A 20511-nucleotide genomic window follows, 5' to 3' on the forward strand; every position below is an offset into this window, starting at 1 on the left:
ATCACGCATTGCGCCCGTGCAGAAAACTCACTCGTGTGAAAGGGGCCTTAAAGAGATGTCTAAGGAATAACACTAGAAAAACAGCATACCTAGAGCATATAGAGTTTTTGCAAAAAACACAAAAATGGCATAAAAAAAAAGTTTAGTCTTTAGTGGGTTTTATAAGGCACTTAAAACTTTAACATCTTTCCACGTAAGAATAACACAAAAATGACATGAAAAACACAGAACAAAAAAAACTTGAAAAATAAAAATCACCAAGAAAATGCTAAAAATGGCAATAAAAGAGAAAAACAAAATAACAAGGATAATGTTATTGAAGGTACCCAGTAACGTTAGATCCTTGTGAGGGTACTGTAGAAGTTGGCATTGCTCGGTATGACAAATTATCAAAGGATAATATAACAGTATAACATATTGCCTTTATTCACATTTAGGGCTCATGTACACGACTGTATGTATTTTGCAGTCCGCAAAAAAACACGGATCTGCAAAAAGAAAAACGTCTATTTTTTGCGGGAACGTAACAGCTGGCCCCTAATAGAACAGTCCTATCCTATCCTTGTCCGTTATGTGGACAGTAATAGGACATGTTCTATTTTTTTGCGGAACGGACATACGGAAACGGAATGCACACGGAGTAACTTCCGTTATTTTTTCCGGACCCATTGAAATGAATGGTTACGCAAACGGTCCGCAAAAAAAACGGACACGGAAAGAAAATACGTTCGTGTGCATGAGCCCTAACTTGTACAAAACCACATCTCAGTGTCACAGCTTTCTTTTCCTCAGCCTTTTTGCAGGCCTCCTTCTAGGGATCTTGCTGAAAAGCTTTTTCTCCACCAGGCTGACTTCATAATGGATGACATTGGGTTCCACTCTCAAGACCGTGGAGAAGAGCGATATGACAAAGCAATAGCTACTCGGGAACTGAGACTCGTCATAGTGTTCACAAAAACTGTCAGAAAACCAGAAATGAAGAAAAACAGGTTGAGAATGATTAGAACTTCAGGTCACCTTCACAGAATTGTCATGGAGGCCTAGTACTTCAATGTGTCTCACATGAAGGTCACTTGCCAACGTGACTAATACAGTACATACATACTAATGTTTTGGGGGGGTTCTATCATGGGAGCAGATCATTTTCAACACTTCAAATCAGAAATCTCATTGATAAACCCTTACTTTCAGCTTTTCTCCATTCTGAAATGTCTCATAAGACAATAGATACAATTTAAAGGGAACCTGCCCACACTGCTGAGAAAAATTATGTTTTAATATATGTAAATGAGCAGTGGGGCGTTGCTGTTACACCTGAAGGCTCTGCACTCTCTGCACCTGCCACAACCTCTGAAGCTTGATTGACAGGAAAAGGCATTATGATGTCATCACTGCCAGACCATGTCAATCAAAGTGCAGGCGTGCAGCAGCTGCAGAGAGAGCTGAGCCTCTAGGAGTAATGGTAACGCCCTCGTTGCTCCTAGAGGGTTACTTGCATATACTAAAACAATTTTTCTCAGCACAGCGAGCACATATGAACATGAGACCAACACAGATGTCTTCAGCTGCCAAGCGCACATGTAACAGGTCAGCCAGTTTCATAGGTACAAAGCTGCTGACAGATGCTCGTTAAGGGCAGAGCGTCTGGCTGGCTATTCAGTAACTGTGGCACTGTAGAAATTGGAAGTGAAATCATCACACCTATAGTGACATCATCGGTCTCTGCATCCTACTCCAACTGAACACATACAACCTCCCTCCCAGAACATACCCCCTTTTCTCAATACATACTTGCAATGTGTGCAGTGTGGGGTTATCAATGTGAGAGCAACTAAAAGTGATAGGACTTATTACAAATTGAATTTTTTTACGTGAGACAATTGTTCTGTATCCTTATACGTATTTAAGTACATGGTGAAAAATTGGTATTCATTGAAATATCACTGGTGGTAAACACCTATAACCTACTGGACACAAAGGCACAGACCCTCAGCTGCCAGCCCTGGATACTAGGAAATAATAGCAGCTTGCAACCCAAAGGGCAGATTTCACACTTTTGGGGTTCACACTTGGTGTGTAGAGTACAGTAATCACCTATCCTCAACCACTAGTCACCAAGGAATAGGCACTTACTGGAGTATTTAGGCCTCACTCAGATGTCCATGTTAAAGATTGTACGTTTTTGGGCCATAACAAGCAGACCTTTTTTTTTTTTTTATATGGCAGAGGTCCGTATGACCACAAGGGACATGGACCTGACAACTGTCTGAGATGAGCAACTCCAGGTCAGTGAGATTTGGACCAAAGAGGTGCATGCCCTGAGTTTATCTGCACACAAAACAGAGGTCTGCATGGACCCATAGAGGTAAATGGTGTTGAACACATGGACAGCACACAGACATAAATTACGCTTGTGTGAATTAGGCCTTGATCATAAGGCTGAGATGTCCAATGGAGGCATTTTACAGCACGTCTACTTTCAGACATGAGTATCCTTGCATGTGAATGGCTTTTGTTTCTTGTTAGAACAGTTTACCCTTAAAGAGGGAATAGACATTAGTCATTGAGATGAGGCTCCTCGAGAGCAGAACATAAAACATAATAGTCCCGCTCCAGCGATACAACCTGTACCTGACATTTCAACAGCCTCTCGCCTTTATGTGACACTCTAGCAGCTCGGCGAGGGATATTTACTAACACAGTGACCCACAGCAACCAAACCAGCCATCAACCTTCTTCCTCAGCCTGTTCTACAGCAAGCCAGGCAGGAAAAGCAACTGTGACCAGAAGCCGTAAATGACCCCTTATGTATGAAAGCCAGGAAACATAAAACATTATAAACCTGGACAAGGAGACCATTTTGTACTGGTCAGTGAATTCCCTTTTAGACTTTGATAAAAATAATGTTCTTGAGGGGTGCTCCTCTCAAAGAAGGGTCAATATACATAAGATATGAAAAAAAAAAACATGCCACATAAAAATCCAGTCTTGATCATGTTTGAAAAATTCGAGAGGTGGACAGCACCTAATAAGAGATTGGTGGATGCACATCTCCTAGGAAAGTAGTAAGCTTTCGTGTGAATAACAGATAATCCAAACGAAAAAAGAAAAATGGAGACATCATGTCCTATTCAGATGGTTTTAATCAAGGTTGGTCATGATCTTAACTTATGTAAGGTTCTTAAAAGGTTCACTTATGTAAGGTTCTTCCACAACTAAGGACAAATCTAACCAAAGATGCAAATTTTGGTGCACACCATTTCTGGAAAAGAATTTAGGACTTTTTCTGGTTTTACTCCACTGTCTTTTTGGCAAAAGAATTTAGGACTTTTTCTGGTTTTACTTCACTGTCGTCACTTCTGAAGAGCAAGTGGAAACGTGGTCATGGTTAGGTAGGTGAGTAGGTGTAATAGGAATGGAATCCAGCACCAATTCATGGGAGAAATCAGTAGATCACGTCACGGTTTCATGGCATGTTAATGCCCAAAAATGTTTTTGTAGAAAAAAAGATCAAGCCTGCTTGATAAAAATACAATTTATTGCAGAAGTCACATTAAAAGAGCACATCTTCAAGACACATTTCAACTGAATCACAGTCTATGATTAAGACCATGATTGGGTTGAAACACATCAAGATGTGCCTTTTTAAATGTGATTACTGGAATAAAGTTGTATTTTTTTTATCAAGCAGGCTGGATCCTTTTTCTACAACTGAAGGTGAGTAGGTGTTCACCAGATTTATCAAATGCAATAAAAAAAAAATAAAAGAAGGTTGCACAAAATGGAGTACTCAGTCCAGTCGGGGTTGGCGAAAAAACTGGAATCTCTCTAGACAAAAGTGTTCTCTTTAAAGATGCAAACAAGGATAGATAGGAAACGCATATACAAATCCAGTGAAAGCATTCGTGCCCATTTTAAATACAAAATATAGAAAAATAGTCACGTTGATGGCTGTTGTGAAACTACAACTCCCAGCATGCTCCAATCACTTTCTATGGGAGTTCTGAGAACAACAGTGAAGGTACTGGTAGGAGGTGCCTAAATATCCTGCAGCGCCACCACAGGAGAAGTGAGGCATTACACCGATTCCATTGAACGCACACCGATGAACCAGAGCCTAAGAAGCTCTTTGGGGCTGCTCTCCTCTCTGCCTTAAAGAGGTTTCTTTTTTTTTTTTTTTTTTTTTTTAACCACACAGCCTTTGCCAGTTAACCCCGACAGCCTGGTTAGAGTTGTAGTTTTGCCACAGGGTGTAAACCATCAGTCTGTTTTGGATAATTCAACTGGCTTTGGGCTTGCTCTGTCCATGAACGTACATGTATGCAATGCATATATCTTTTCTGACTTGGATTTTAGATAAATTTAAGCAAATTGAAAAAAATAAAAAAAAATGCCCAAGGATATGAAAAAGGAAAAAGTACAAATTTTCATAATATAATAGTAAATCTAACTGTACTGCGTACATCTCCTCGGGGTAAGAAGGTGATATTTGCATAAGATAATACATATATTTAACATATATTTAACTTGTCAGAAAAATGTAAGTCGCATTATTAGTAAAAGTTATGAGGAAGGTGAGAAGATCAGACAAGCTTCCGCTCTTACTGTCTATGAAGCGGACACAATCTTTTTATTGGTGTGCTGCTCCCGGGTTCACATGAATCAGTTGTGTCCATCCAATTGTTTCACACTTGAGCCGGACACCACTGACATTTTTGTGCATCGTATTTTTTTAATCCCGGCGGCCTGCCTGGCAATATCCAAGGATGTTCCGGTCTCAAAGAACCCCCTTAAGTCAGTAGTTTCATAACAGATTACTTTTACTAGAACACTGCCATTGGCCTCTTTCACACGGTCAGTATTTGTAAGCCAAAACCAGGAGTGGGTCCAAAACACAGAAGAGACACAATTATTTCTATCACACCTTTTCTCTGTAGGTTCCACTCTTGGTTTTGGCTTACAAATACTGACCATGTAAAAGAGGCCATTCTCTGGACCAGGCTGTCTTGGCAATAAGTTTATCTGACTAATGTGACAAAGTGACGTTAAATATGTGTTTATCGTTAAAATGGCACAAATGGTGACAAACTTAACTGTCAAGCCCCGAAGATTAAAAGTGAACTGAGCATAAAAAAATAAAAATAAAGCTCCTCACTTTCCAGCGCAGTTATCACACATTGTCACAAAACCTATTAACGAGGGAATTGTAGTTTTACAACAGCTGGAGAGCTGCAGGTTGGCCATCCCTGGTATAGACCTCCTTGCAAAGCCAAGATCTCTTAAACTGGCCATACACATAAGATTATGATAGGTCAAAATGTGGCCGATCAGCTGAATGCCTGATTGTTTGTACAAATGATCCTGCCAGCAACATGCAACTAAATGGGCAGATCAACAGCATAATGCGCTTGCGCGCATCTAGTTTCAGACGACATTGGCTGAAGAAATTCCTGACAAATGATGGTCATCTCAAATGGTCAATATTGCCTATTTCAGCAGACTTCGATCTCATGAGTATACTGGCAAGGGAATCAAGATCTGATTAAGCTGCCAGAGAGCAGTGGGTGTGCACCATACATAAGAAGTGATCCTGGCAGGCATCAGCTTTCACCAAGTGCTGGAAGGTTCCTGCTCATGCAGAAGAATTTACCTGCACACAAAGCTGCTGTAACAGAACACGCTGTTTACATTTCTCCAACCACCAGTGTCACGCTACATGTGTAATGACACACAAAAGAAAAAAAACTTGGGAAGAAAAAGCTAGAAACTATTAATAAGCGTATCTATTGAATTCACCAACGGACCTGACTTTAGCAGGTGGGCTACAGATGAGTAACGACTAGGATTAACACGGTTTCACTTACCAACAGTACTTGATTGCATCAGTGACCTGCTGGTACATGTACGAGGATGGGTTTGGTTTTTCACCTTTATTCCGATCGTCTTGGTGATCATGGCCTTGACCGTTATAATGATTCACAAACTATTCCATTAAAGTGTTAGGATGGTGGAAGAGAAGTGGTACTATGGAGTATATTCAGAAGAAATGTGATATACTCACTAAACAAGGTCTTCTGGAAACATCACAGAAAAGTAAAAGCTACAGTATTGGCATCCAAAAAGACTGCAGGAGAAGACCAAAGAACCAAGAGAAACACCCTAAAGTAAAGGTCTACCCTTGGACTTCATTGTTTTATCCAAATGGTCCTAAATGTATGTGCTTATTGTGTCTGGATCTCCATTTTTCATATACAACTTCCCTGTATAGAGGGTAAAAAAATTTAAATTCTATCTTCCTACAGGCACCACTAGGTGGATCTTACCTGCAATCTATATAAGAGTAAGTAAGCTGAACACTCCTATGCTCCCTTTAGTGGCTGTTGTAGTCAAACTGAATTTTATCATTGAAACGGGTTGGCTAATGAAAACCATTTATCATCTCTTCATGGGATAGGTCACGATGACAAATATATGATAGCTGACAGTCGTGGACAACCATTGACTACATAAACAAGGGTCCCATGTCCTGTTTAAATCAAGTGGTGGTCATGCTTGAATGTCTATGGGACCAGGGGCGGATTGGCCATAGACCCTACAGGGAAATTTCCTGGTGGGCTGATGCCCCATGGGGCCACCCAAGTTCTCCTCTCAACAGTAATTAATGCTGTGACAATCAGATCAGGTACTCATGTACCTAGCCAGCGACCACACATGCCTTCCTGAATTCAACTGCTGTGCCCCACACCTCACCTCCTAATCTAGAGACAACTGGAGGAGGAGGACAGAAGATGGTAGCTAATGATGGCCACCACAGAGGGCCATCTTTTGGGGCAGTATATGGTGTTAAACTGTGTTATTTGGTTCTGCTGGGGCAGTATTTTGCACTATGGTATTGTTGACCCCGCCTACTTGTGTTGCCCCGCCTCTGTTAATTTGGACCTGCCTACAAAATGGGGCCACTTTTAGTTTTTTTTTCCAGGGACACTTTAAGTTCCCAGTCCACCCCTGTATGGGACTGACAGAGACAGCCAATTACGTACAGTATCTGTCAGTCTCATAGAAGGCAAATGTACCTATGAGTGACCACTGTTCCAACGATCAGAGCCCCAGCCATCTTGCAGGTACGAGATAAAGGTTTTTCATGGGCCGTCCCCTTTAATTCTGTATTTATGAAGGCGATGTGGATCTCTGTGCTGTCTTCGGTATTGCTATTCAATCTACTTGCAATACCAGACATGGCCAATGGAGAAGTGTGGCACTCTTTGCATTAAGCCCCTTTTTTAAAATTCTGTACAATATCTGTGCTCTTATCCTATTCTAACACCCTCATAATGGCATTTTTGCATTAAACTGTAATAATAACTGGGGTTGTTCACGACAGGAACTTAAGTGCAGTAAAAGCTTGGAAGAGTAAAACACCATGTATGGTCTATAAACTTTCTTTGGTGACCTCACTGACAACCAGGTAAAGCTTGACACACATTATAGCAACACTGATGCCCTATGGATGTACTGGATACTGTTAAGTCCTCATTAGTACTGTTGGCAATATCCTTCTCCTCCCTCCCCATTAAAAACACATACGCGCTCAGATGGACGGCGAATTCTTGAGCAGTATTAATGGTGTGTGGAAATTTTTGGATCTACACACGGAGCTGGTTTTGGACAAAATTACACCGGCCCTGTGGTACCTGGTCAGTCAGCTGTTCTTCAGAGGACAGGACATGCACCAAATTCAGATATTTCTGTAGTATGGTTTGAATTTGGGTTTTCATTTTTTTTGCAATTTTTTTGCATACCTATGTAAGATGATTTTTTTTTTTTTCAGGGCTTCCACTGAGTCATGATAACCCATTGGTCATCAGTCCAGAAGTTCTTGTTGAAGCGGCATTTCCAGTTATCTCGCTCTCTGCAGTATGAAGTAAAAGCTGTTTAAACGTGTGTCCTGAAATAATCCGTATTGCTTGGTCGTCTAAACCTGTATAACTTCCAGTCAAACGAGTCTACAGCAATATTTTATGAGCCATTAGAAGCTCCCAAATGCCAAAAACGTGAATTGGCCTGTCAACCCTGCTGCACAAATATTTGTGTTTTGGAACTGATCTACATATTATGTTCTGTGATTTGAAATGTTCTACAAATAGTAAGGAAAAAGTAAAAACTCTACAGCCCAATTTGACGAACCGGGGAGAATTAGAAAGAGTACTGAGATATCAAGACCCTTCAATGCAAAAGCAGGCAAATACATGAGAACATAAAAGAACAAAAGCTAAGCTGACAACTTTTTCCCTTTGTACTCAAAACGTGGAAAAAGATCTGGATATCCAAATCTCTAGAGTAGAGCCTGGTACGCAAAGAAAAATCCGGAACCATGGTGGGACAAGCGTCATTGTGAATAATACTCTTGTAGAACAGAGCTGGTCAGTGAGTAGACATGCTTATGTGCCCCCTGGAGACACCCCCTTTCCACGTACCCCATTGGGGCACAGTAAGAGGTTTTCCCACAAAAAGTATCACCTATCCATACTGTAGGTGATAAATATTGTATCCCAGGGGGTCTGTAGAACAGAGGGTCCCCGATAACCTCTTTAACAGATAAAATGTTCTGTTTTCTGACCTGCTTGCTCTTTCCCAGTTTGGACCACCTTCCTGGTATTGATCCTGACCTCCACATCCACTCTACACTATATGGCTGCCTAAGTCCTCTGTAGCAGGCAATCAATGACTATATAAAAGCTGGCCATACATATTACCTACATGTTAGCTGAGCCTGTCAAGCATCTAATGTGAATAAAGGTCTCCTGACCGCAGAAAAGGATCGGGCAAGTTGGATTTCAAATGCCAGATCCTTTCGTTCTTGGAGGAGGAGTCTAGCATTTGCTTCCTCTTGGCCTGTCATCGAGAACACATGCTTGCTCGGCCAAGCCGAGAAGGCAAGTGTCTGAGTGAATCGGGATTCATTTGCATCACCAGCTTATGGGCCAGGACCTGGGGATCCAACCATGAAAGTGATTAAAAATGTACAAAGGAAGGATTTCTTAAAGGGGTTTCCATTGGTGGCATATCACTAGGATATGCCACCAGTGTCCTATAGCTGCGGGTCCCACCTCCGGGAAACTGCTCATAACTCCAGTTCGACCACTCTCCATGCCTTCTATGGGAGTTCTGAAAATAGTTGAGTGCTCGCCTGGCTATATCCGGCACTCCAATAGAAGGTAATGGAGAGGCAGCCATGCATGTGCAGTGCGCTCTACATTCACTTCTATGGTACTTCTGAAAACAGCCGGGCGTGCTCGCTAGGATATTTTCGCGACTCTCATAGTAGTTAATGGAGAGCACATGTGCATGAACGGTGTGCTCTCCTTCACTTCGGGGGACCTGCACCTATCAAAGATTGGTGGCATATCCTAGCAATGTGCCACCAATGTCTGAGATGACACAACCCCTTTAAGGTGGCCATACACCTTACATAGCGATCAGCCAAGCGTGCATGTGCACTTGATAGAAGAAAAGGATCGGGCATGTTAAAATCCTAACATCTGCCATTGGGGGAGAGTCAGGACACCACTGTGCACATCTCGGTATGAACATCGTAACTAAAGTAAACCACTCTAAGCGCGATAGTATAAAAACAACCCATTACGTGTTATTCTTACAGCCCTTTCCTATGGCACATGATGAACAATTAACAAAAGCTCCAACTTCGTTCTTACATTAATATACAAAATAAAAAAAATCCCTCACTGTTCTCAAGGCTGGCGCCATAATCCATATGCACCCGACACCGAGCTTAGCTGCAAATCCAACAGGAATGGGCGTGAAAGTGTCTGTTGGAGCGACAGGAAATCTGAACAAGTGCACGACCTGAACACAACACCTTTTGTTCGCGTGGAAAAAAGGAGCCCTCTATATATGAAGAATAAATGACATGCAGCAGAAAAAAAAAATCTGGAATACGGATAACTTTTTTCATTTTCCTTGTTTGTCTTGGCGGCCATGAACGGTTGAGGCTTTGTTTATTCTTCATAACTTAGTTACCCGCTTGCACGGCACAAACTTTGCCTTTGTGAAAAAGAAAGAAAAAAAAATTTGGTTTGTGGCTTGTCCCGAAGATGGAAATTAATCTGCAGCCTGTAACAGTGTCTGGGCTTCCATTGTGACACACGGCACCGAGACCTCCCGTTTTAATCCCGCAATTCAATGCCCTTCTTCCATAGAGCTCACACTGTAATGTAACCCATACTCGGGGGTGTTTCGTGTCAAGCAGGGAGAAAACGATGCCCCAGAAAGAAGCTGGTCTGGATTACAATACATGACCAAAGTTCCCCCTCACGCAGGAGCCTGAGAACAGCAGCGACGTGTGAATATTGTCATTTTCTTAAAGAACTGATGCATTAAATCAAGACAATGGCGGCGAACAAGCTCGTTCGTGGTAATGATACGTTGCGCAGGTCACTAGATAATGAAGGAAACATAAGAGGGGACTGCTGATACCAATCCTATCTATAAAGTACAAGCATCGCTAGAGTCTTGGGTAATTATGGCGCACTGTATAAGTGTGAGGCAAGGGGTTGACTCAAGCTTAATTCTGTGTATTCAGAAACGCCTCCTCAAAGCCCTTCTATTACAGAGGTTTAAAGGGATTCCCTAACATTAGAAAGAAAGGGTCCACTTTGTATGAATGGGGTTCAGGCTGCAAAACCAGACGCAGCCTATGGACAATAGTGGCGCTGTTATGACATAAATAAGATACATTTTCAGTTTCGAACAACCCCATTTAACCCCTTCACGACTGCCGATTGAATATATACGTCCTATCTGCACATACCCCCGATGCCTTAGTTACAGTGGAAACAGTGCAAGTTAAAAAAATAAAAAGTCAGTGTCCTCTAGAGGACTTTTAATGACCTTTTGGGGGACATATGTGCCAAAAATAAATTAAAATATAAATAAAAAAAAAATACTAAAAACATATATTTTTTTTAATTAAAAATGCTGTCGCTAACAGAAACCGTCGCCATAGTCGCCTCGTCCACTCAACCCTATACATGTTACATATCAAAACGATCATCACAAAATAGGGAACCCATTGCAATAATTAATTCTTAGGTCAGTTTTAATATTAAAGAAATAAAAAGCTATAATAAAAAAAAAAGAAAAGACTTTTTAATAGGAATTAGCAGTTTTCCCCAAATTCAACCCCCCCCAAAAAAAAGGAAAAATAAATTTAAAAAAACAACAACCCATGGTAATAAAAAGTCCTACGTGTCAAGTAAAAAACATAGCAAAAATTATTTTGACAATCAAACAAATAAAAAAGTTATGGTCACTAAACCACCATGTGCACAAAATAAAAAATAAAAAATTGCCTGGACATTCAGGTCTTTTTAGGCCCGGTCATGAAAGGATTAAATAAAAAAAAAAAAAACAAGACGGGTTAGAAATAATATCCAATATCCAATCCATTTAATATTTCATTCCTGCACTTTTTACAATGTTTTGTGATTATCCTAAAGGCTATGGACACGGGGCAATTTTTTAAAATGGCATTTTACTCATTTTGGTCTAAAAATTATTTATTCAGTTAGTCTTTATTTAAAACGTTCAGCCGTTTCTGAGATACAGGGGTTAAAAAATCAGTCTGTTTTCAAGCTGTCACCTGACAGCTAGTGTGTAGCTCTTGACCTCATATAAACTCATTATAACTCAACTTTTATCAAATTGAAAAAGCCTTTATGAGGACAGGAAATCAGGTCAGGGAGTTAAGAGCTATGCATGAGCCGCCAGATGACGGGAGTCCCAGAAAACAGAAAGTGACAGCTTGCAAACAGACTGATTTTTAACCCCTTTAAAATGCAATCATAAAAAATGCACACCTAACGAGTACATAGCTTTTATATTTTCAAATTGCAGGATTTCTTGAACCATTTTCTTAGGTTTCAAATTACATAAGTGTCAGTGACCACAACAAGCCTGTGAAGCAACAGAACTTCTTGTGACCACTGTATGTACCCTCAAAGGATGGTCACCCAAACAGGAAGATCGCATACCCAGTGGAAAAACAGAAGAAGCTGCAAAACTAGATAAATTACAATTCCTCCACTGTGTGTAATATTATTTTGTGTGTATCTATGCAGTCATTGCAGATCAAAGGAATCTGTCAGCAGATGTGATCACAACAAAGTTGCTTAGAGTTATCGGTGGCAACCCCCCCCCCCCCCCACACTACTCTTGATTGATGTCTTCTTTCTTATCTGATGTTCTTTCTAGGAGATGTCAACTTAAGGCGGGTTTAGACGAGCCAATGGAGCGGCCGATTGTTGGGAAGGAAGTGTTCCTTTCTGACAGCCAGCTGCTCGTTCAGTGAAGGAGACCGCACATTTACATGCAGAGATCTCCTTCACGGTATGAGGACGAGGGATCGCTATAGCAATCTGTTGTTAGTCTAAATCCAGCTTAAGACCTCTTTCACATGACCGTATGGATTCTTTAGTGTTTTGCAGTCCGTTGTTCCGTTTTTTGTCTCTGTTGTGTTTCCATTTCCGTTCTTCCGTATGCCATATACAGTATACAGTAATTACATAGAAAAAATCTGGCTGGGCATAAAATTTTCAATAGATGGTTCCGCAAAAATGGAACGGATGCGGAAGACATACGGAGTGCATTCCATATGTGTTCCGTTTTTTTTTGCTGACCCATTTACTTAAATGGAGCCACGGTATGTGATTTGCGGGCAATAATAGGACATGTTCTATCTTTCAACGGAACGGAAACAGAATGCATACGGAGTGCATTCCGTCTTTTTTTTTTTGCGGAACCATTGAAATGAATGGTTCCGTATACGGAATGCAAAAAACGGCCCGTAAACGGGAAAAAAACAAAACGTTTGTGTGGAGGAGGCCTAAGAGTGGAGGGGAGGAGGTGTTTCCACTGACAACACAGGACACTTTACATATGAAAGATCATGAATACACACTATAATTTTAACTATATCAATGCAAAAATGCACTGTATGTTTCACCTCTTTTTGACTCACATATATTCAGCTCAGGTTTTCTTCAGTTTCTGTCGGTGGGCGGCAGCTCATCACATATGACAATTAAGCACCTGCATCTCCCAGGAGTGCATTGCATTCAGCTCTTGTTAACCCCTTTGCATGTCTTCCTCCCATAGAAAATAATCCCTCCCACACTGCTCCGGCGATTCCACTAATAAATAGCACTGTGGCATATAATGCCCCTCCCCCAATTTCATTCTCCACTCTCTATATAGCTATAGAGGTTTCTATGAATTTAAAAGTAGGGATGAATGAAATGAAAGGAGTCTGGGCCACTTCATTATAAGATCGCTACACCGCCAATGAGGGAAGAAGAATGGAGCAGGGAAGCTACTGAGCATGTCATTCCACCACTGAATGCAGGAGAAGGTGGACCAGAAAGATAAGCAGCAGGGGGCGCCACAGAGAGGAAAATGATCATTAAAAACCTGACAATATTTTTATTGCACTAATTCTTCATTTGACAAGCCCCATTCACCGCATAGTAATACTTCTTGTGGGATAAGCACTTTAAGAGTTTATGGGGGACTAAGGCTAGACTTCTGCTTCAGGGGCTAATTATTGTTCAGGAGACCCTCAAATGAATATATGAAGAATCTACACTAAACTCTTCATGTACAAGTGACCTGCAAGAGCCCTTCTCCAAGAACAGGAGTGGATCCAAGTACCAGGGAGAAGGGAAACAGTTCTGATTTTGGGGACTAAAGATGGACATGAAAATGGATCTCCTAAAAGTCAATGTGAGTGCAGCAGAACCGAGAGGTCTCCTGAGACAACCCCTATTTTAGACATTTTAACCCTGCCCTGACTTTCACTGAAGACTCTGTCACTCTGTCTAGTTTGGTTGCATCAGTCTAATGCTGGCATGTCATACTGAGACTTGTAGTCCCTCAGCTATATCAAAGATCCACATCCGGATACCACTGCCAACAAACTGCTCAGTTGCCTTCAGAAATGCTGCCCGCTGAAGGACAATCTTGCAATCCTAACCAAAATTGTAAAAGTATTCACACTGCGTAGGTTCTTACTCGCTGCTGCATTTTTTCACGGTGTTCAACCAGTATTTCTTCTTTAGGTGGAAGAGCGGTTTCTTGCCTTTTTGCGTAATCCCCTTCAGGCTGTGAGCATGAAAACAGATCTTGCCTGTGTTCGGCTCTTCCCAATTAAACACGAAACTTGATGGGCCCGGATTCCCAGCATCAGGTGCAGTGCCAGCCAGCTTGCTAAACTGCCTCTGCAGGTTCTTTGCCATCCCTGTGTGGACACAAACAAAAGATGCCATTCATTACAGCGCAGGCTAATTATTAAAGCCGTCCAGGCCCTTGTTTTGTGCAGGTGACAGCTATCCAGATGGAAGGTGAGGATGTGTGAAAAACTACCTGCAGACCCTAAAACCAACAAAGCGACCCGTAGTCTGCATTCATGAGACGCAACAGTGCTGCAATACCGGCCACTGACCATCAATAAGAATGGCGCTGTTTCATCATCTAGCAAAGTCTCCAACTTCTCAGTTTTGCAGAGAAGCCCCAGGATGGAGACTGCCGATCCAGAATGACGATAGTTAGGCTCAGTTCACATGTACACTCTCTATGCTTGATGGACAGGTTTGAAGAGTGTTGCTAAATCCATGCATACATCTTCCATGTACTTTATTTGTGGCACCTAGTTGCATGTGCTTGCTAGCCCCTGTAAGTCTGCTAATGCAGCTAAGGCCTCATGCACACAACAGTATTTTTTCACGGTCCGCAAAACGGGGTTCCGTTGGTCCGTGACCGTTTTTTCGTCCGTGGGTCTTCCTTGATTTTTGGAGGATCCACGGACATGAAAAAAAAAACGTTCTGGTGTCCGCCTGGCCGTGCGGAGCCAAACGGATCCGTCCTGACTTACAATGCAAGTCAATGGGGACGGATCCGTTTGACGTTGACACAATATGGTGCAATTGCAAACGTATCCGTCCCCCATTGACTTTCAATGTAAAGTCAGGAGTTAATATACCATAGGATCAGAGTTTTCTCCAATCCGATGGTATATTTTAACTTGAAGCGTCCCCATCACCATAAGAACACCTCTATGTTAGAATATACCATCGGATTTGAGTTAGATCGTGAAACTCAGATCCGACAGTATATTCTAACACAGAGGCGTTCCCATGGTGATGGGGACGCTTCAAGTTAGAATATACTACGAACTGTGCACATGACTGCCCCTGCTGCCTGGCAGCCCCTGATCTCTTACAGGGGGCTGTGATCAGCACAATTATCCCCTCAGGTGCCGCACCTGAAGGGGTTAATTGTGCGTATCATAGCCCCCTGTAAGAGATGAGGGGCTGCCAGGCAGCAGGGGGCTGACCCCCCACCCTCCCCAGTTTGAATATCATTGGTGGCCAGTGTGCGCCCTCCCCCCCTCCCTCTATTGTATTATCATTGGTGGCCAGTGTGCGCCCCCCCCTCCCTCTATTGTATTATCATTGGTGGCCAGTGTGCGCCTCCCTCTATTGTATTATCATTGGTGGCCAGTGTGCGCCCCCCCTCCCTCTATTGTATTATCATTGGTGGCCAGTGTGCGCCCCCCCTCCCTCCCTCTATTGTATTATCATTGGTGGCCAGTGTGCGCCCCCCCCCCTCTATTGTATTAATATCATTGGTGGCCAGTGTGCGGCCTCCCCCCCCCCCATCATTGGTGGCAGCGTAGAGTTCCGATCGGAGTCCCAGTTTAATCGCTAGGGCTCCGATCGGTAACCATGGCAACCAGGATGCTACTGCAGTCCTGGTTGCCATGGTTACTTAGCAATATTAGAAGCATCATACTTACCTGATGCGCTGTCTGTGACCGGCCGGGAGCTCCTCCTACTGGCGCATTGCTTAATGATCTGTCACTTACCAGTAGGAGGAGCTCCCGGCCGGTCACAGACAGTGCAGTAGGTAAGTATGATGCTTCTAATATTGCTAAGTAACCATGGCAACCAGGACTGCAGTAGCGTCCTGGTTGCCATGGTTACCAATTGGAGCCCCAGCGATTAAACTGGGACTCCGATCGGAACTCTCCGCTGCCACCAATGATGGGGGGGGGAGGCCGCACACTGGCCACCAATGATATTAATACAATAGAGGGGGGGCCGGGGCGCACACTGGCCACCAATGATAATACAATAAAGGGAGGGGGGGGCCCGCACTGGCCACCAATGATATTAATACAATAGAGGGAGGGGGGGCCGCACTGGACACCAATGAAATTAAAACTGGGGAGGGAGGGGGGTCTGCCCTCTGCTGCCTGGCAGCCCCTGATCTCTTACAGGGGGCTGTGATCAGCACAATTAACCCCTTCAGGGGGCAGTCATGTACACAGTTCGTAGTATATTCTAACTAGAAACGTCCCCATCACTATGGGAACGCCTCTGTGTTAGAATATACTGTCGGATTTGAGTTTTCACTAAGTGAAAACTCAGCTCTGAAAAAGCTTTTATGCAGACGGATCTTCGGATCCGTCTGTATGAAAGTAGCCTACGGCCACGGATCACGGACACGGATGCCAATCTTGTGTGGGTCCGTGAACCGTTGTCCGTCAAAAAAATAGGACAGGTCATATTTTTTTGACGGACAGGATACACGGAGGCGGATGACAAACGGTGCATTTTCCGAGTTTTCAACGGACCCATTGAAAGTCAATGGGTCCGCAGAAAATCACGGAAAACGGAACAACGGCAACGGGTGCACACAACGGTCGTGTGCATGAGGCCTAAGCCTCATTAAGTCTACTTTCACACCTGCGTTCAGGTGTCCGCTCGTGAGCTCCGTTTGAAGGGGCTCACGAGCGGTCCTGAACGCAGGTGTGAAAGTAGACTTAATGAGGCTTAGGCCTCATGCACACGACCGTTGTGTGCACCCTTCACACCTGCGTTCAGGTGTCCGCTCGTGAGCTCCGTTTGAAGGGGCTCACGAGCGGTCCTGAACGCAGCCGTTCAGCTCTAATGCATTCTCAGTGGAGGCGGATCCACTGAGAATGCATCCGCCTGCCAGCGCTCAGCCTCCGCTCAGTGAGCGGACACCTGAACGCTGCTTGCAGCGTTCGGGTGTCCGCCTGGCCGTGCGGAGGCGAGCGGATCCGTCCAGACTTATAATGGAAGTCAATGGGGACGGATCCGCTTGAAGATGACACCATATGGCTCAATCTTCAAGCGGATCCGTCCCCTATTGACTTTCAATGTAAAGTCTGAACGGATCCGCTCAGCCTACTTTCAGACTTAGAAAATTTTCTAAGTTATAATGCGGACGGATCCGTTCTGAACGGATGCAAACGTCTGCATTATAGGAGCGGATCCGTCTGATGAAACATCAGACGGATCCGCTCCGAACGCTAGTGTGAAAGTAGCCTAATTTAAAGCGGGTTGAGCTGAAGAACCAGACACGGCCCCACAGACATGGGTGACACTGTGTCAAGCAGTCACGTACAGCAGTGGAGAGATAAGCCAGCACTGATAAGTCTCAGGTGTGAAATATATGACTTGGATCCTGTTCAAATTATACTTACAGCCTACATCAAGTAAATGGAGACCTATGGACAACACTGGGGGCTGCTCCGGACATCTACACCCAACATATCCACAGGGCTCCATTACCTGAAGACAAATGTCAAGAGAGAGCCCTTTTAGCCTCTGTCATGCCAGTTGTACATATGTTGCATTGACTTGCATTGGGGGTAATGCCGGATCTGTCTTGCATCCGCATCCCAGGACGAAAAGCAAAATACAACATGCTGCGGTTTGCTCTCCGGTCTGGGAACACAACTAAACGGAACGGAAAGCATTTTGGAGCACTCCGTTCAGTTCAGTTTTGTCCCCATTGACAATGAACGGGGACGAAACTGAAGCCTTTTTTTTCGGTATTGATCCCCTATGGCGGATCTCAATACCGGAAAACTAAAACGCTAGTGTGAAAGTAGCCTTAGTTTGACATGACCGATCCCTCATGAAGCCATGCTGATATGGCGTTATTTGCTTATTTTCATTGAGGTACTCCAAGATCGCATTGATAAATGTTTAGCGGTAAATAAACCCTCAGTAGCCTGCCAATCACCATTGCTGGAAGGAAGCCGCCTGCAGCAAGCAGAGTATTAGCACTTGCCTTCAGAAAACTTTATTGACTCTAAACAAACAGTCCTTACGTTTCCTTTTCATAAGCCTCCAACTGGACTTCCGAGTATAATACAGGACACTTTTACTATACCAAGGAAATCTGAAATAAGAAGGAAAATGCAAATGAACTGATGCAATCTAAGAGAATTAGGGCAACCAATCTGGCCACAGTCGGGCTATCTACCTGGATTATAGATACCTGAAGTAACGCTTAGGCTGCAGCTTGGAGAAACTGTGCACAAAGCTGTTATTCATGGAAAACCCATGAATTGTATGATAAAAAGCTCTGCCACTTTCCCACACACAGTGGGGGAAATTTATCAAGAATGGAGTTCCCATATACCAGTCTTGGTCCCCTGTGCACTGGAGTAAGATGCCAATAATTTATTAAGAGCCAGATGTCTGTCTGTGTCTCCCTGCACTTCCTGATGCCTCCTCCCCCCTCCCTTCTCCATAGACTTGTCTAGTCTAGAGGTAATTGCTGCAAAGTTTCAGCAGTGAAGATATGCTTTAGGCCAAACACACACGAGCCAGTTCAATGCGAGGAACTGACCTCCACTCCTCTGACAGGATAGCATAGCATTATAATTATTTATAAGGCTGTGTGACCCTTTTAGGCATAAGCGGTATGTATGAACTCTGTACATGTTGAACCTTTAGTTTATTTTGAAGAGGTGTGGACCATATAACTTTCTGATTAAGTAACACGTTTACCCACAAATAAAGTATATTGGGTTGTGACGGCTCACCTCGTTGTTATATATGGGGCTGGTGCTCCAACTGATAGACACACCCCGTCTATAGAGTAAGAAATAGATATAAAATGTAGATTGGTTGTGCACACCTCATATGGAAGTATATATTTGTATATACATACGCACACACAGATTTCTTTGTGTATAGTATTCAGTGTTTATTATACATATAAAACAATCTATTCAAATATTATGTATGATCACCAATATTCAAGATATTTTTCAATGTATAGTGATTGCAGTGGAATATGGGTTTTAATGTGATATATTTCCTAGAATAGTCAGACAAATATTGTGTATATTGTGAGTGGTGCTCACCCCACTGTGGCTAGATTTATGCACTTGTAGTAATTTTTATAATTTTTATTTTCTCTTATATACCAAACCCAGAAGGTCCTATTGTGAATGGCTTTTTAAAAACATTTTTCTTTGCAGGTTCATATATTCCTGCACCTATTACTGTAATATACCTATTCACCTACTTATCCACATATATCTATTTTGTTGGCACAATATTTGCCTGACTATTCTACGAAATATATCACATTAAAACCCATATTCCACTGCAATCACTATACATTGAAAAATATCTTGAATATTGGTGATCATACATAATATTTGAATAGATTGTGTATATATGTATAATAAACACTGAATACTATACACAAAGAAATATCTGTGTGTGTATGTACAGTACAGACCAAAAGTTTGGACACACCTTCTCATTCAAAGAGTTTTCTTTATTTTCATGACTATGAAAATTGTAGATTCACACTGAAGGCATCAAAACTATGAATTAACACATGTGGAATTATATACATAACAAACAAGTGTGAAACAACTGAAAATATGTCATATTCTAGGTTCTTCAAAGTAGCCACCTTTTGCTTTGATTACTGCTTTGCACACCCTTGGTATTCTCTTGATGATCTTCAAGAGGTAGTCCCCTGAAATGGTTTTCACTTCACAGGTGTGCCCTGTCAGGTTTAATAAGTGGGATTTCTTGCCTTATAAATGGGGTTGGGACCATCAGTTGCGTTGAGGAGAAGTCAGGTGGATACACAGCTGATAGTCCTACTGAATAGACTGTTAGAATTTGTATTATGGCAAGAAAAAAGCAGCTAAGTAAAGAAAAAAGAGTGGCCATCATTACTTTAACAAATGAAGGTCAGTCAGTCAGCCGAAAAAGTGGGAAAACTTTGAAAGTAAGGGCTATTTGACCATGAAGGAGAGTGATGGGGTGCTGCGCCAGATGACCTGGCCTCCACAGTCACCGGACCTGAACCCAATCGAGATGGTTTGGGGTGAGCTGGACCGCAGAGTGAAGGCAAAAGGGCCAACAAGTGCTAAGCATCTCTGGGAACTCCTTCAAGACTGTTGGAAGACCATTTCAGGGGACTACCTCATGAAGCTCATCAAGAGAATGCCAAGAGTGTGCAAAGCAGTAATTAAAGCAAAAGGTGGCTACTTTGAAGAACCTAGAATATGACATATTTTCAGTTGTTTCACACTTGTTTGTTATGTATATAATTCCACATGTGTTAATTCATAGTTTTGATGCCTTCATA

General features: G+C 42.7%; 1 protein-coding gene across 2 annotated transcripts in view; it reads right to left on the reverse strand.

The window, feature by feature from the left end:
• Positions 1-267: 267 nt before the first annotated feature.
• Positions 268-20511, reverse strand: part of TAF1B (TATA-box binding protein associated factor, RNA polymerase I subunit B) — a 97172-nt gene continuing 76928 nt past the window's right edge. For both annotated transcript variants that reach the window (XM_040427480.1, XM_040427481.1), the window contains 4 exons: positions 18218-18288; positions 14086-14311; positions 748-958; positions 268-488 (listed from right to left, as the gene is read on the reverse strand). In XM_040427480.1, coding sequence (XP_040283414.1) covers positions 772-958; positions 14086-14311; positions 18218-18288 — 484 coding nt within the window. In that variant the 3' untranslated portion in view covers positions 268-488; positions 748-771. The remainder of the gene's footprint in view (positions 489-747; positions 959-14085; positions 14312-18217; positions 18289-20511) is intronic.

The sequence above is a fragment of the Bufo bufo genome, chromosome 4 (assembly GCF_905171765.1).
Source record: "Bufo bufo chromosome 4, aBufBuf1.1, whole genome shotgun sequence".
NCBI classification, from domain to species: domain Eukaryota; kingdom Metazoa; phylum Chordata; class Amphibia; order Anura; family Bufonidae; genus Bufo; species Bufo bufo.